General features: G+C 38.2%; 1 protein-coding gene across 1 annotated transcript; it reads right to left on the bottom strand.

The window, feature by feature from the left end:
- Positions 1 to 16,465: 16,465 nt before the first annotated feature.
- LOC111750323 (beta-defensin 110-like) lies at positions 16,466 to 17,086 on the bottom strand. Its single transcript, XM_023547029.2, has one exon. The coding sequence runs from the start codon at positions 17,045 to 17,047 to the stop codon at positions 16,892 to 16,894; it is 156 nt and encodes a 51-aa protein (XP_023402797.1). The 5' UTR covers positions 17,048 to 17,086; the 3' UTR covers positions 16,466 to 16,891.
- Positions 17,087 to 17,587: the final 501 nt, after the last annotated feature.

Here is a 17,587-nt window from a genome sequence, read left to right on the forward strand (position 1 = left end):
CCTTTCTTTGTTCTCTTGAGAAACGGCCTTCAGCCTGCAAACCGACAGGAAGGTTTGCTTTCTTGCTCCCTATCTCAGCCACAGTGGACTTGGCAAAACAGCCCCACTAGCCGAGAGATTCTTATGAGAGTTTTTCAGCCTGTTATAAACATACTGGTTAGAGTCCAGGTGCCTGACATGTTTATCTTTAGTTTAATAAAGAGTTTTATAGTTGTTTTGTGATGTATAAGACCATCTGTGGACTACGTGCTCAAAACATTAAGTAACTGTGATCTTTTCCGTATAAAACCCTCCCATCAACCCTTTAGGGCAGACAATTTGGGAGAAATTTAACCCCCTCTGTCTCGTGAATACCGGTATTCAATAAAGCTTTCTTACTGCTTACCTCCTCCTGTCTCAGTATTGGCTTTGTGGCAGGCGGCTTGAACCTGCAATTTGTGGTAACACATGTGCATTTTAGGGAGCATTCACCTCCCTCCATGATATTGCCAACTAGTGCAAAGAACAAACAGAAATTCTCATGGGGGAAATTTAAGGTTAGGTGAGAGGTGAGTAAACTCAAAAGAAAAAAATGGTGAGAAGAAATGCTGGAGAGTGTGAAGATGGGGGAAAGAGAGAAGAAGAGGGAGGAAAGAAGACAGAGAAATTAATGAGTGAATTGATGAAGCTCTGTGGTATCCCTAAAGTAGTGTTTTGTGAACTCTAAGAAGCATAAGAATCTTCTGGGATGTTGTTAAAACACAGTTTGTAGTTCAGTAGGACTTGGGTAAGGCCAAGATGTTTATTTTTAACAAGCTTCCAGGTAGTGAAGATACTCCTCCTGGTCTGTGGACCACACCTTGACTAGCAAGGTCCTAGAGCACATCAAAGATCCCTGGGTAGTACAAATGGTTTGTGCTCGACTATTAACCTAAAGGTTGGTGGTTCAGACCCACCCAGAAGCACCACGGAAGAAAGGCCTGGCAATCTGCTTCTGTTACAGCCAAGAAAACCCTATGGTGGAGTTCTACTCTGTAACATATGGGATCACCATGATTAGGAATTAAAGGTAATAGGTTAGGTGTTTTGTTTTAGAGCACATCATCTAAGCAGGTGCTTACTCTGTCACAGTCTTGGTGCTGCTCTCCCACCAGTACCACCATATGCAAAGGAGATCCACCTGCGTGTGGTGATAACAGATGAGAGGCACATTGTTGTAATGACATTTATTCTTACATCCATCTTCAATGTACGTTTTTGTTTTGATGGAGGCTGAAACAAAGGCCAGGAATATAAACATGAGTTTTTGTTATAAAACTTTCATGAAAATAAAAATTCTACCACTTATTATCTCTTCCAGGCTGTAATGTGAGTAGCAGGTCAGAGGAAAAAAAAGTCAATTAAAGAGGAATATAATCCTCTTCAGCTTTTACCCTTTTTCTCAAAGGGAAAAGGAAAGTAATGCTTAACAAGAATATGTGTTAGGGAAGAGAAGATGGGCAATGTGACATTGAGACAAGGAGCAAAGGCCCTGAGATTGGAGGGTGCCTGTTTGAAAAATAGCAAAGAGACTTGTGTGGTTAGGGAAGAAACAAGTAAAAGAGAAATAGACTATACTATAAAGGAAGTCATGGGGGTTGAGTGTGGAACCTAGAGGCTTAGTAAGACAAGGAACAGAGGGGCCCCCAAATCTGCAAACAAAGTAACAAGAAATGGGCCAGGGCACAGAAACAAAGCTATTCCCCAGAACAGTGGGGCAGGGGATCTAAAAATAGCCCACAAACTTCTTTAAAGTTGCCTTTCAGAAGCAGCTGGAGAAAACCAGGCTCAGGGACATGCGCAGAACATCCACCTGTGACCGCTGTGTGACCTTCCACCAGGGGCAGTGAGGCGCTACAGCTAAAACCAGAGAATCGAACCCGGAGACCAGGATACTGCGCAGGTGTGACACCCCATAACAAGTCCTGCTACGAATCCTAGAGGCCTCCAGGACAGAAGCCATCTTGGAAAGCTACTGCGTGTGCACCTTAGTTAACATCCCTGCCTGTGCCTATGAATAAACACGAATCTTTTCCCGCCCAAGAACTTTTAAAAACTCGGGCCTGTCTTTTGTTCTGTGAAATGAGGGTAAGCGTTGCTCTAGTACCTCCTCGTCTCCACTTGCAGGCCTCTTCAATAAAGTTTTGCTCGTGTGGAAAACTACGTGCCTTACTTGTTCATTCTTGACCAGTGAGAGGCAAGAACCTTATTCTGGTAACAACATCAGTAAAATAGCGAAGAAACTCAGAGCTATGAACAAACAGCAGAGAAGTAAATAAGGTCACAGGTGATGAAGACTGACTAGCCACTTCAAAGGCCATCAAACAGAGCACAGTAGTCACAGCAGGATACTGCTGGGGACAGAAGAGACCTGTGGGCTGGGAGTCCAAAAGTAGAATGTCCATGGCTCAGAGATGAATTGTTCTACAACTTTCACCCATAGAGTTTTATTCTATTTCCATAGGTAACAATGGGAGCTGGGGGAATAGAGTTTAAAAACAAGGTTTAAGTTTTCTAAATGAAAACCTGAAACCACAACCCACAGATCTGTCAGGGAATCATTAAGAAACTTAATATATTTAAAAACTGCTAAGCCTTGAATGATAGCATGTAGGTTCTCTTTATTATTTACTTATTTATTTTTTAATTAATTTTTTTTGAGGTGTGCTGATGATTTTGTGTGTGTGTGTGTGTGATAGTCCTACTCAATAAACCATAGAGCCAATGATCCCATGATTCACGGAATGAAAAAACTATGTGCCACACAGGTGAACTATGAGAGAGCTTCATATACCAAATCTAATTGTGTCTTGTCTTGAGAAACTTCACAAGCCATGGGAATTTTTTTGTATTTCTTTTGGGCACACATTTCTTCATGTAAAAATATTATATTTATTGGAATTTTTACTTGAAAGCTATAGAAGGGGAGATTGAAGTCCTGTCCAGATTACTGTGTATGATCCAAATAAATATAGAGGTAGTAAAGTAGTGCCAGTAAGGAATCTTGGGTTAATTCAACAGATCATGGCTCAATTTCTGACTAAAAGCATTAAGATTAAGAAAGATTGGAATGAGTGACTGGTAGACCTGAGATTATTGGCAAAGCAGTAATCCTTTACCCGTTTATATCTCTAACTAGAACCTGAAACCTGAACCTAAATTTAAATCACTCAGTTGTGTTCATACTGGTAATATCTCTTCCCTAACACATATTCTTGTTAAGCATTATTTTCTTTTTCCCTTTGAGAAGAAGGGAGAAATCTAAAGAGTATTTTGTCCTTCCTTAATTGATTTTTTTTTTTTCCCTCTGATCTGCTACTTACCTGTTAGTCTCCCTTCAAGTCTGTGAGGCCTGGTGGTGCAACTGTTAAGGCCTCAGCTGCTAACCAAAAGGCTGGGAGTTCAAACTTACCCAGCAGCTCTGCAGGAGAAAGGTCTGGTGATCTGCTCCTGCAAAGATTGCAGCCTAGAAAAGCGTATCGAACAATTCAGCTCTTCACATGGGGTGGCTATGAGTCAAAAGCGACTGAGTGGCACCTAACGACAGCAACAAGTGTGACAGGGATGGCTTTTCATGTCACTGTCGATCGTAACCAGTGTTTTTGTCTAATCCCTTACTTGCATGGAACTTTGACTATGTCCCTAACTGCCTAGATTTAAAAACTGAAGACCTTTGCTGGGTTTGGTTTTACTTTTCCTACCTCTCTCTACCCTACATGGGACCACCTCGCATCCTGCACCTATCATTCTGTTTTTTTATTTCTTCCTTTGTCTATTATGTGGAGCTGCCCATTTCTCATGACCACAGCTATATAAAACAATTTTAAAATTATACTTTTTCCAAAGCATCTGAATATTCATAGCAATTAGGGTTTTGAGTTCTCTCTCTCTGCCACATTACCAGAACCAGAAATCTCCGAGGTTTTTTGAAGTGTGATTTTGCCCAATGAAATGAAATCTCAAGCATGAGTGTGGGGAGAAAAAAAAAAGAAAAGTTTTATAAAGTAGGACACATATGTGAAACAGTCCTGAAAGAGACAAGGAAAGGGGCCTAAATTTGGAGCATGCTTATCACCTACTATATAATCCAGCACCTGAAGTAATAATAATCAATATTCTTTCCTGAGTCTGTCTTTTTCTTTAACTAAATCATCATCTCCATATTTTGCAACCAAATTTTGAAAGATTGTATGATTTGGCCTTTGAATTCATGTCTTTCTGTTCTTGACTATATGACACATGCTGTCAGTTGATCTTTTTACTGTTGTTGAAAATTAAATGCAATGTTTGATTCTGCAGCCCAGCCTGCCGATGCACACACACACATTGAAAAATAAATAATCCATATTTTTTCTCCCTTTGATCAAAATTCTTATTTGGGATAAAGAGTGTGCTACTCAATGTAGCTCAAGGAAAAAAAAAAATTACTTTAAGTCTAAAAAGAAGCTTGAAGGAAATCCAGTAAAAGCTGAACTTGGAAAAAGACAGCTTGAATGGCTGACTTCTGACTCACCTCAGTTATCGTTCTTTTCCTGGACGCTCTGTTCTGAAGACCCATCTGTCTCATTAGCCTCTGTCTCACAGCTGGCTCTCTCATATCCACAGTGCACATGTGCCCCACAATATTATCCCAAACCTGATTTGACACCAACTTTCAACTCATATGTCCCACATTGATTGCTATATCCTTGAAATATAAAACATACAAATCACATATTATCCATCAAATAAAATCAAATGTATGTACTCATATTAAATAAACAAAAATTATTTCACATGAGAGAATAGATTACTAAAATCTGATTGAACATAACCATTGCAGTTTTACATTTATTGAGGGATTGTTATGTCCCAGGCACTGTGCTATGAATTGGGTAATTAGGTATTCCTATCTCAGGAATTGATGGATTCAAATTGTGGTGTTAGCAAAGAATATTGGAAACACCATGGACTACCAAAAATGAACAAATCAGCCTTAGAAGAAATACATCCAGAACTTTCGTTAGAAACGAGGGTGGCAAGACTTTGACACATTTACTCAGGACACATCATCAGCAAGACTAATCACTAGAAAAGAACATCATGTTGGTAAAGCAGACAGAAAATGAGGAAAACCCTCAGTGAGAAAGACTGGCATAATAGCCACAACAATGGACTCAAACATACTAACAACCATGAGGATAACGCAGGACCAATGTTTTGTTCTGTTGTACATCAGGTTGTTATAAGTTGGAGGCAACTTGATTGCAATTAACAACAACAATCTCCATTTTATGTACGATGAACCCAAAACTTAATGGAGTTAAGTAAGTTGCTCAAGGTTATTCAGCTAGTAAGAATAGGACTCTACGAGCCTCAGACTGTTTGACTCCAGGCATCATGACATCAAGGCCTCTGTTTCAAACAGTTTGCCTAATGTCTCTCTTATAGAAAAATACCTAAAACAAAACAGTATTGATCTAAATGTGTATGCTTGGAGGTGAAAGTGTAAAAAAAGCAAAATCACATGAGAAAAAAACTGATCATGTCTCTCAAATAACTTTCCTGGGAAAAGCATCTTCCTATAGGGTCACTATGAGTCGGAATTGACTCGACGGCACTGGGTTTGGTTTTGGTTAAGAATATATGTAGGTTGATACGAATCTACAGTCTACCTGTTATCTGTAAACTTATTTTGTCTAAGAACACATCAAGCCTTCATTTTGATTCTAGTTAGCATTCAACCCCCTCTCCAGTTCCAAATGTTCTTATTCTATGTTCATCAAGAAAATTTCTTGTAACTTTTCATGTAGTTTGCCTACAGGGAAAATATACACTTGTCAGACTAACACAGATGATTAATATGCCCAAGAATATTATTTCTTATTATAGTTATGAAACTGGCATCCTCTATTAAATAATTTAGGCTCAAATTGACAGTTGATGTCCTGAATCTGATCCATTTTATGGCACTGAAAAAACAGACTTTATGGCAAAGTAGAAGTTCAGAAAGAATCACTGTGATACTGTGCAAGGTAATGGTGGATTTTGAAAAACTCCATGGAATCAACCTGCAGGACTTCCATGTTGTCATGAATTGAACTGTGCTCCCCCGAAATATGTGTCAACTTGATTAGGCCATGATCTCCAGTATTATGTGCTTGTCCTCCATTTTCGGATTTTCCTATGTGCCTGTGGTTAAAGAAGATTAGTGTGGGATGTAACATCGATGCTCGGGTTACATTCCTGATCCAATGTAAAGGGGGTTTCCCTGTGGTGTGGCCTGCACCACCTTTTGTCTTATGAGAGATAAAAGGAAAGGGAAGCAAGCAGAGGTGGAAACCTCATACCACCCAGAAATCAGTGCCGGGAGCAGAGTACATTCTTTGGACCTGGGGTTCCTGTAAGGAAAAGATCCCAGACCAAGGGAAGACTGATGACAAGGACCTTCCTCCAAAGGTGACAGAGAAAGCCTTCCCCTGAAGCTGACAGCCTGAATTTGGACTTGTAGCCTACTGGACTGTGAGAGAATAAATTTCTCTTTGTTGAAGCCATCTACTCATGGTATTTCTGTTAGAGCAGCACTAGATGACTAAGACACATGTCAACAGCTCTTCGAGCTTGGTATCTCTTGGTAAAGCATTCCTAAAATATTGTCTTAGGCCTGTGTGTTATCATCTCTGGCAGTAAAGCAGCTTCGATCACCATAAGCCTCTCCAGAGAATTATTAAGGAAAGACATCAAGTAAAGGAAAGGGAAGAGCAGAGATGAAAAATGCAGAGGACGTTTCAAGACCAGTAAGAGCTACCAGGAATAAAGAGATTTTTTTTACATTTTCAAAAATTCACATTGGCCAAAATACACCCAGAACCTGAGCATTTTGTATATGTACGATTACATGTGTATGTGTGATGGAGAAAGGGAAGAAGTGTGTTCTGTCCATCAACCTACACCTTCTTATAACAGTGGGAAGTCACTCGACGTTTCTTGCAACAAATGTTTTGTCCCATGCTACAATTTTAGAACATTTGATCTACCTTCTGCTCCACCTTGCTGCTCTACTTAAATTGGTCCTAAATCCCTGAGCAAGATAATCTGGAAGTAAGACTTTAGGTTTTTCCTTAGAAACTATTTTTAAAATGAAACCATAAATAAATATATCACCCATTGCTATCAAGTTGATTCCAACTCATAGCGACCCTATAGGACAGAGTAGAACTGCCTCATAAAGTTTCCAAGGAACGCCTGTTGAGTTCAAACTGCTGACCTTTTGGTTAGCAGCTGTAGCACTTAACCACTACACCACCAGGGTTTCCAGTAATATAAATATTAGTGAAAATAATTTACAGCTTCAAAGAAAAATATTTTATTTTCAATTCCTATTTTGTTGTTGTTATGTTGTCATTAGGTACTGTCGAGTCAGTTCTGACTCATAGCGACCCTGTGTACTACAGAATGAAACACTTCCTGGTGCTGTGCCATGCTCACAATCCTTGTTATGATTAAGCCCATCGTTGCAGCCAAGGAGCATTCTGGTTCTACTTCTTCCAAGACAGATTTGTTCGTTCTTTTGGCAGTCCATGGTATATTCAATATTCTTCACCAACACCACAATTCAAAGGTGTCAGTTCTTCTTTGGTCTTCCTTATTCATTGTCCACTTTTCACATGCGTACAATGTGGTTGAAAATACCATCTTTGCTTTTCGACACATTAAAGAGGTCTTTTGCAGCAGATTTGCCCAATGCAATGCACTTTTTGATTTCTTGGCTGCTGCTTCCTTGGGTGTTGATTGTAGATCCAAGTAAAAGGACATCCTTGGCAAATTCAATATTTTCTCTGTTTATCGTAGTGCTGCTTATTGGTCCAATTGTGAGGATTTTTGCTTTCATTATGTTGAGGTGCAATCCATACTGAAGGCTGCGGTCTTTGATCTTCATCAGTAAGTGCTTTAAGTTCTCCTCACTTTCAGCAGGCAGGGTTGTGTCATGTATATAACGCAGGTTGTTAATGAGTCTTTCTCCAATCCTAATGCTCCATTCTTCATCATACAGCCCAGCTTCTCAGATTATTTGCTCAGCATACAGATTGAATAGGTATGGTGAAAGAATACAACCCAGACACACACCTTTCCTGACTTTAAACCACATGGTATTCCCTTGTTCTTTTCGAATGACTGCCGCTTGATCTATGTACGGTTTCCACATGAGCACAATTAAGTGTTTTGGAATTCCCATTCTTCACAACATTACCCAGAATTTGTTACGATCCACACAGTCAATAAAACACATATAAACATCTTTCTGGTATTCTCTGCTTTCAGCGAAGATCGATCTGACATCAGCAATGATATCCCAGTTTCCATGTCCTCTTCTGAATCCAGCCTGAGTTTCTGGCAGTTCTTGTCGATAATACTGCTGCAGCTGCTTTTGAATGATCTTCGGTAAAACTTTACTCATGTGTGATATTAATGATACTGTTCTATAATTTCTGCATTCAGTTGGATCACCTTTCTTTGGAACAGGCCTATATATGGATCTCTTTCAGTCCATTGGCCAGGTAGCTGTCTTCTAAATTCCTTGGTATAGACGAGTGAGCACCTCCAGCCCTGCATCCATTTATTGAAACATTTCAATTGATATTCTATTAATTCCTGGAGCCTTGTTTTTCACCAATGTCTTCAGTGCAGCTTGGACTTCTTCCTTCAGTACCATCGGTTCCTGATCATATGCTACCTCTTGAAATGATTGAACATTGATCATTTTTTTTTTTGTACAGTGACTCTGTGTATTCCTTTCATCTTCTTTTGATGCTTCCTACTTTGTTTAATATTTTTCTCACAGAATTCTTCACTATTGCAACTCAAGGGAATTTTTTCTTCAGTTCTTTCAGCTTGAGAAATTTGGAGTGTGTTCTTCCCTTTTGGTTTTCCATCTCCAGGTCTTTGCACATGTCATTATAATACTTCGTCTCCTCAAGCTGCCCTTTGAAATCTTTTGTTCAACTCTTTTACTTCATCATTTCTTCCTTTTGCTTTAACTACTCGATGTTCAAGAGCAAGTTTCAGAGACTGTTCTGACATCTATTTCGATCTTTTGTTTCTCACCTGTCTTTTTATGACCTCTTGCTTTCTTAATGGATGATGCCATTCTCGATGCTATTCCATAACTCGCCTGGTCTTCTGTCATTAGTGCTCAACTCATCTCAATCTATTCTTGAGGTGGTCTCTAAATTCAGGTGGGATATACTCAAGGTTGTCCTTTGGCTTTTATTAACTTGTCCTAATTTTCTTCAGTTTCAACTTGAACTTGCATGTGAGCAATTGATTGTCTGTTTCACAGTCGGCGCCTGGCCTTGTTCTGACTGATGATATTGAACTTTTCCATTGTCTCTTTCCACAGATGTAGTCTATTTGATTCCCGTGTATTCCATCAGGCGTGGTCTGTGTGTATAATCTCTACTTATGTTGATGAAAAAAAAGGTATTGCAATGTAGAGGTCATTGGTCTTGCAAAATTCTTTCATGTTATCTCCATCATCATTTCTGTCACCAAGGCCATATTTTCCAGCTACTGATCCTTCTTTGTTTCCAACTTTTGCATTCCAATCACCAGTATTATCAATGCATCCTGTTGCACATTTGATCAATTTCAGAGTGCAGAAGCTGGTAAAAATCTTCAATTTCTTCATCTTTGGCTTTAGTGGCTGGTGTGTAAATTTGAACAATAATCATATTAACTGGTCTTAAAAGGTGTATGGATATTATCCTATCACCGACAGCTTTGTACTTCAGGTTAGATCTTGAAATGTTCTTTTTGACCATGAATGCAATGCCATTTCTCTTCAAGTTGTCATTCCCAGCGTAGTAGACTATATGATTGCCTGATTCAAAATGGCCAATAGCAGTTCAGTTCAGCTCACTAATACCTAGGATATTGATGTTTATGAGTTCCATTTCATTTTTGATGATTTCCAATTTTCCTAGATTCATACTTTGTACATTCCATGTTACACTTATTAATGGATATTTGCAGCTGTTTCTTCTCATTTTGAGTCTTGCCCCATCAGCAAATGAAGGTCCTGAAAGCTTGACTCCATCCACATCATTAAGGTAGACTCTACTTTGAGGGGGCAGCTCTTCCCAGTTGTCTTTTGAGTTCCCTCCAACCAGGGGGACTCATCTTCCGGCACTATAGCAGACAATGTTCTGCTGGTATTCATAAGGTTTTCACTGGTTAATTCTTTTCAGAAGTAGATTGCCAGATCCTTCTTCCTAGTCTGAGTCTGGAAGCTCAGCTGAAAACTGTCTGCCATGCATGACCCTGTTGGTATCCAAATACTGGTGGCATAGTTTCCAGCATCACAGCAACACATAAGCCCCCACTGTACAACAAACTGACAGACACATGGGGGACTTCCTATTTTAGAGGTGAGAAAACTAAAGCCTAGAGAAGTTAAAGGAGTTTCCTAAGTTAATGTGATTAAAATATCAATTATATTTCCCATGTTTTTTAATTGCTACATCCCTCAAGCCAGCTTCCAGCACCACTTGAATGGAATCTCTGTGTCATAGGTTTTATTTGAAAATAGCAGACACTCAACTCAAAGTAGCTTAAGCATAAATGTAGAATTTAATGGATCACATACCAAACCAAACTAAATCAAACGAAACAAAAAAGGAAAGTTGAGTATAAACATTAGTAATAACTGTGATGGAACTCATTCCCAGCAGTATTCTATCCCACTAATACTCCTACATTTTTCCTGCTTATTGGTTCCATATTTGTCCACTTCTAACCTATCATAGAGATGGGGAGTGAGGAGGGTTATTTGGTTGCTGGAAGAAACAAACTAACTTTCCTAATGGCTGTGTGAGTAGAAAGGAAAGTGTTCACAATCCCAGGGAAAGATTCATCAAAGAAGAAAATCTTGCAATCTGTTAGGAGTAAAAGGAAAGAAGTTTTATTGAGGAATAATACAGCTCGAATTGGGCAGTGCTAAGTAAGAAACAAAGAAGATCTCTATATAATACAAAAAGAAGGCTCTATGTACATAGAGAACAAAGGAAAGGTAGGGGGTTAACAACTGATTATAAAAAAAAAAAATTATAGGTAAGATCAATTCAGCTTGAAGTCCTTTGAAATGTAAAGATAGGTCACCCAGTGAGGAGGGAGTGAGTTACAGTCATGAACACATTTTTTCCAGAAACAAATTGCTTACATCTTTACATATTCTTCCCATGAACAAATGTTTTACACTCTGACCTTTTTTTTTCACGGAAATTCATGTTGGCCCCATCATTCTTACATCTGACATGAGTGCCTCCAGTTTGAAACTTTTCTGTTTATAGACTGACTGGGCCACAGTGGTCAAGGGTCCAACTTTTAATGTTATTTTGGTCAGAAGGAAAGAATTATAAGAAAATGTCCACTCCTAATTTAATTATGTTGCTAAAATGGTGGGAAAAATTCCCCAAAGCTTAAGTGTAGCATGGAAATGCAACTGGGGAGCTTATTATGAGAATAACAGCCAATTGAATTTATTTTACCTTGGGTAGAAAGGAACCATTGCCCTTGTTTTACATATGAGGGAATAGATTCTAGTCATTAACAAAAACAAAAATGATACTCATGTGCATTTTCATATATGCAAAGATTTACCTGCCTTTGCATCATATCAGAGATTTCCCTTGAACTCTTTCATGTTTTAGGTAATTTCTTTATAGGAAGAGAGAAAGAGAATAGAGAAAAAGTCAGAAGGGAAATCATTGATCATTAGAGTGATGTGTGAAAGATAAAGAACAATTCAGACTTGAAAGCCCCAGCTCTCTACTAGATTTCTTTTTCTCTATACTATTTTTCTCTCAACTGAATGGAGATATGGGTGATAAATACATCTGTGAAATGAATACACTATGAAAAATGCCTGAAGTCACTGACTTCAAGTAAATTTTACAGTCAGTGGGACCCTATCCCTTTAAAAGAAAAGAAACCTGCAGTAAGTTTTGAATTTCATTAATTAAACCAAAACCAAGCAAAAATATACATGGTGAATGGTATGTGATATTTTAAACATTTTTTGCACTTATAAGAAAGAGAATCTTCAATTTTTCATTCTTTCTTTTTTATTCCTGAACTGAATATATGTAAAATTAAAATTCATAGGTGTATATCTAGCACTAATAGATACAAAATTATATTCAGCAATTATTGATGCCAAAATGTTGATTTATTGTTTAATTGAGGGATTGATCCACCAAGTTTCAAAAAAGAAGGGATTATTTAATCCTATATAATCAGGATTGGAGGAAGACTCATTAATAACCTGTGTTATGCAGATGAAACAGCCTTGCTTGCCGTAAGTGAAAAGGACTTGAAGCGCTTACTAGTGAAGATCAAAGACCACAGCCTTCAGTACGGATTGCACCTCAACATAAAGAAAACAAAAGTCCTCACAACTGAACCAATGAGCAACATCATGATAAATGGAGAAAAGATTGAAGTTGTCAGGGATTTCATTTTACTTAAATCCACAATCAACACCTATGAAAGCCGTGGTCAAAAAATCAAAAGACGCATTGCATTGTGTAAATCTGCTGCAAAGGACCTCTTTAAAGTGTTAAGAAGCAAAGATGTCACCTTGAAGACTAAGGTGTGTCTGACCCAAGCCATGGTATTTTCAATCACATCATATGCATGTGAAAACTGGACAATGAATAAGGAAGACTGAAGAAGGACTGATGCCTTTGGATTGTGTGATTGGCGAAGAGTATTGAATATACCATGAACTGCCAAAAGAATGAACAAATCTGTCTTGGAAGAAGTACAACCAGAATGCCCCTTGAAAGCAAGGATGGCGAACTGTGTCTTACATACTTTGGACATGTTGTCAGGAGGGATCAGTCCCTGGAGAAGGACATCATGCTTGGCAATGTATAGGATCAGTGGAAAAGAGGAAGACCCTCAACAAGGTGGATTGACACATTGACTGCAACAATGAGCTCAAGCACAACAACGATTGTAAGGATGGCTCAGGACTGGGCAGTGTTTCATTCTGTTGTGCATACGATTGTTATGAGTTGGAACCAACTCATCGGCTCCTAACAATAACAACAATAATGAGTAAAATAAAATAAAAATTGACTATAGGTTTAGGAAGTTATGAAAGATAAAAAGAACATAAAAATTCATCCAAAGGTAAAATCGAGAATAGTATGTAGGTACAATAAGGGGAGAGAAAAAAATTTCACACAAATTTAATTGACAAAATTCAATATATAATAATGAGTGTGTTTATTTTATTTTTCTTAATGATCTACCAATCCGGAGAGTGGAATTTTGGGGGTATATTTTGCCAAATTGGGGTCTCAAGTTATTGCTTCCTATCATCAAATAAATTACAAATGTTCATCTGTAAATATCATTCTTAACTCAGAGGCCATGCAAAAACATAGAGTGCAGGATTTGGCCCACAGGCTGTGGTTTGCTTGTGAAAAACTTCCGAAAGGTCACAGACTTGAAAACCCTATGGAGCACCTATTGAGTGTGAGGGATTTTTCAAGGAACTGATGGTGTATCAGGGCACATCAGGGAGTATGAGTTACCAGGGCTACCAGCAAGCAAATTCAAATAACACATTACTTAAATACTTTCATTTGTGTTCAGTTAAACGTTACTTAAAACATTAATTCAGAAGGAGCTTATAACTGATGTGAAGATGTATTGCTTAGCGGCAGAAACACCTCACTGAAAGATAGCTATTATACAAGATATTACATTCAATTTTCAGAGTTAGTTTCACTTATAGTGGAATGAGTAGTGACAAATAATATTCAAAGAAAGGTCATAAATGGACATAATCTTCCTGTAGTACCCAGAAGATAATACTAAGGTAGTATTCCTGTTAACGGAAATTAGTCCACTGGCAATAAGGATAAAGGGAAGGAAGAAGTAAACAAGTATTTCTCTAACTTTAAACTCTCACCCAGTGATACATTGCCCAGCAAGATTGCTGTTGTTGTTAGTTGCTGTCAAGTCAATTCTGACTCATGGTGACCCCATATATATAGAGTAGAGCTGCTCCATAGGGTTTTCAAGGTTGTCACCTTTCAGAAGCTGATAATTAGACCTGTCTTCTGACGCATCTATGGGTGGATTCGAACTGCCAACCTTTTCACTAGTTATTGAACACTTAATCATTTTCGCCACCAGCAGGATTCCCCCATTGTGGCTGAGTTGATTCTAACTCATAGAGACCCTATAGGACAGGGTAGAACTGCCCCACAGGGTTTCCAAGGCTGTAATCTTTATGAAGCAGGCTGCCACACCTTTCTCCCTCTGAGCTGTTGGTGGGTTCGAACTGCTGACCTTTCTGTTAGCAGCCAAACATTGACTGTACCACCAAGGCTCCTTGTCAGCAAGCTTAGAATTTAGTAATTGTTGCTGGATGAAAGTGATGGGATTAATGTAGTGATTCTTTAATACCTAGAGTGTTATCATTCATGTCAAAAAATAAGTGATTTCTTCTTCAATTCAGCAGTATAAATATATCTGCAAAAAAGTCTAAATTAATCTGGTAGAATTCGTATCTTAAAGAAGAGCAGAATAAGTTAAAAAAAATAATGAGAAAAGAAGAATCTTCGATGTAGACAATTTCTTAGTGAAAAAGAATTAAAAGATAGTCCTTCTCATGTCATCTGTTATAAAATGAGGTAACAGAGAATTCTTGCCTTCCGGGGCTTATTAAGAGTAAGAAAAGTTCTATGCTTGGTTAAACAATGTTATGTTTAAAGTGCTAGGGGCCAGAGAAAGATGATTGCATTTCCCAAAAAAAGAATAGGATTTTTCTCTAGACAAATCAGCTCAGAAATTCATTGTTTGGCTTGATTAAATGGAATCATATTACCCACTAATATCTATGTAAACTCAAAACCCACTGCCGTCAATTCCAACTCATAGCAACCCTATAGGACAGAGTAGAACTGCCCCACAGAGTTTCCAAGGAGCACCTGGTGGATTTGAACTGCCAACCTCTTGGTTAGCAGCCATAGCACTTAACCACTACACCATGTAAACAGCTTATAAATCTCAGGTAGAATATAATCAAAACAATTTTAAGCATGTGAGTGTATGTCACAATAACAGTAATCTCATTTCAAACTGAATGCTATCTCCCCATCTCTTGTCCCCATGGTAGTACAACTTCTAGAAACTCAAAAGTCACTCTTCCTCAGTGAGCACCTCTAGGGCAGATTATATGGTCCCCAGGGTGTCCAGGGGAGTTCTCATTTTTGCCACCACATGATCTTTGCTTTCCGTGTGTCTTTCCTAGGCTCACCATGACATTTTCAAGTTATCCATATTGATATCAGCTGTGTGGTAGGTGGAGTTGTTTCTGAAAATTGAAATCACTCCTGCAAATTTCTCTAACATTGCCCTTATAGACAAAACTAACCCCGTTAGATTTCTAGGTGGACCTTGGAGATAGAGGTTCTGAGGAGTTGGTTTAGTTCATTCATCAGCTAGCTAAGCTTCCCTACACAAGATTCTCCATAGCTTGTGGGATTCGAAGTGTTCCTCTTCTCTCCTCCCCTGCAAATTAAACATTTCCTCATATGACTCATTCTTTTAGGGCAAGGGATTAAACTGGCCAGATACCAGTCTTCCTACACTCCTGGGACGTGAAGAGCTATTACTGAGCTTCCTTGTGGGCTTTAATTTGAACAAAGGATTGCATGGAAAAAGGAGTTCTCTTTAAGATATTTTTCTTTATCCTTTTGCTATACCATGTGTCATGGATTGAATTGTGTCCCCTCAAAAGACGTGTGGGCTTGGCTAGGCCATAATTCTAAGTATTGTGTGATTTTCCACCATTTTGTCATCTGATATGATTTTCCTGTGTTGTAAATTCTACCTCTATGATGTTAATAATGCAGAATTAGAAGCAGTTATTTTAATGAGGCAGGACTTAATTTACAAGATTAGGTTGTGCTTTGAGTCAATCTCTTTTGGGGTATAAAAGAGAGAAGTGAGCAGAGAGACAGGAGGACCTCATACCACCAAGAAAATAGTGCCAGGAGCAGAGCACATCCTTCGGACCTGGGGTTCCTGTGCAGAGAAGCTCCTAGACCAAGGGAAGATTGATGACAAGGACCTTTCTCCAGAGCAGACAGAGAAAGAAAGCCTTTCCCTGGAGCTGGTGCCCTGAATTTGAACTTCCAGCCTACTAGACTGTGAGAGAATAAACTTCTGTTTGTTAAAGCCATCTACTTGTGGTATTTCTGTTACAGCAGCACTGGATAACTAAGACCCCATGAAAAATACTTATTCATCTAACCTACAGAGAAAACACTATTAAACTTGTGTCATGTCAAAAGCACTAGTAATGGTTAATATTCACACACATATACACATAAGTCTTCAGGCAACCTAAAGTTGGAGGGCCTCACATTTGAAAGGGAGGAAATACACATTTTCTTTTGAGGAAAGATGGAAGTTTATACAGAAAGAAACTTTGATGTGAAAACAAGGATCTATGAACATAAATATGATCCTCACAGTAAAGCTGGACATAAAGTACATACAGGTATTTACCAAGGGAGAAGTGTGGCTCAGATAAATATAAAGGTGTGGGTGGCAGAGTGGCAATAATGAGATTATAAACATAATTAGATTGTGTTCCCCTCCATTAATATATCCATCCATCACAAATAAAAAGGTGAGCAATTAATGAATAGGCAGAAGACTGAAAAATGTTTTTATTTATGAAAAAAGTGGTGTTTAGAATTTAAAAATGCATATTTTCACTAAACATTGAATTTTTTAACCTATTCTTAAGTCATTAAGACGCACCTTTATTTTAGCTTTTGACGCTCAGAGTACTTCTGTTTTCCAGGGTTTATATGCAGCACTGATTTCTCCATTTAATGCAGTATCCGTAATCATACTCAACATCATCACAAAATGTTTTACATATTCCTTTCACTTTTTCACATCTTTCAAATCTATATTTCGGTTGGTAGAAGTCACTTCTGGCTGTAAGCAAGAAAGACATCTAAAATCATTAATCCATTATTCATTTTGGATTACTAAGGGGAAACCAAACCTGTTCTAATTGTGGGACAACGTGTGGTAGGTGGACTGAGATGTTGGGTTGTTTTATAGGACAATTCATCAGTAGGCCTAGAAAGTGGCCAATCTACAAACATTTTGTTTGTACAAAATAAGCAGGACCTTATTTTACAGCACGCATTAGTACTGGCTCCCAGGAGGTCTTGCCAACCTATTTTTCTTAATTCATTAAGACCAACTTGCTCTGCCATGCTTTGATTGAGATGATATATATAGCTTTTAAAAAAATACCTGAAAGTTTCATGTTTTCTGAATTTTTAAAGCTTACACTTACTGATTTTTCACAGTGTGACTTCTCTGATGTTTTCTTCTTCATTCTATACCTTACTATTAAGTAAAACATTCATTTATTATATCAGATATCTTCCTCTCACCAACCTACAGTAACACTTAATGAATGAACAACATAACATAATAATTATATGTGTTTTTCATAAATATATAATGTGTTATTTTTGTTCTT

The sequence above is a fragment of the Loxodonta africana genome, chromosome 1, assembly GCF_030014295.1.
Source record: "Loxodonta africana isolate mLoxAfr1 chromosome 1, mLoxAfr1.hap2, whole genome shotgun sequence".
NCBI lineage: Eukaryota > Metazoa > Chordata > Mammalia > Proboscidea > Elephantidae > Loxodonta > Loxodonta africana.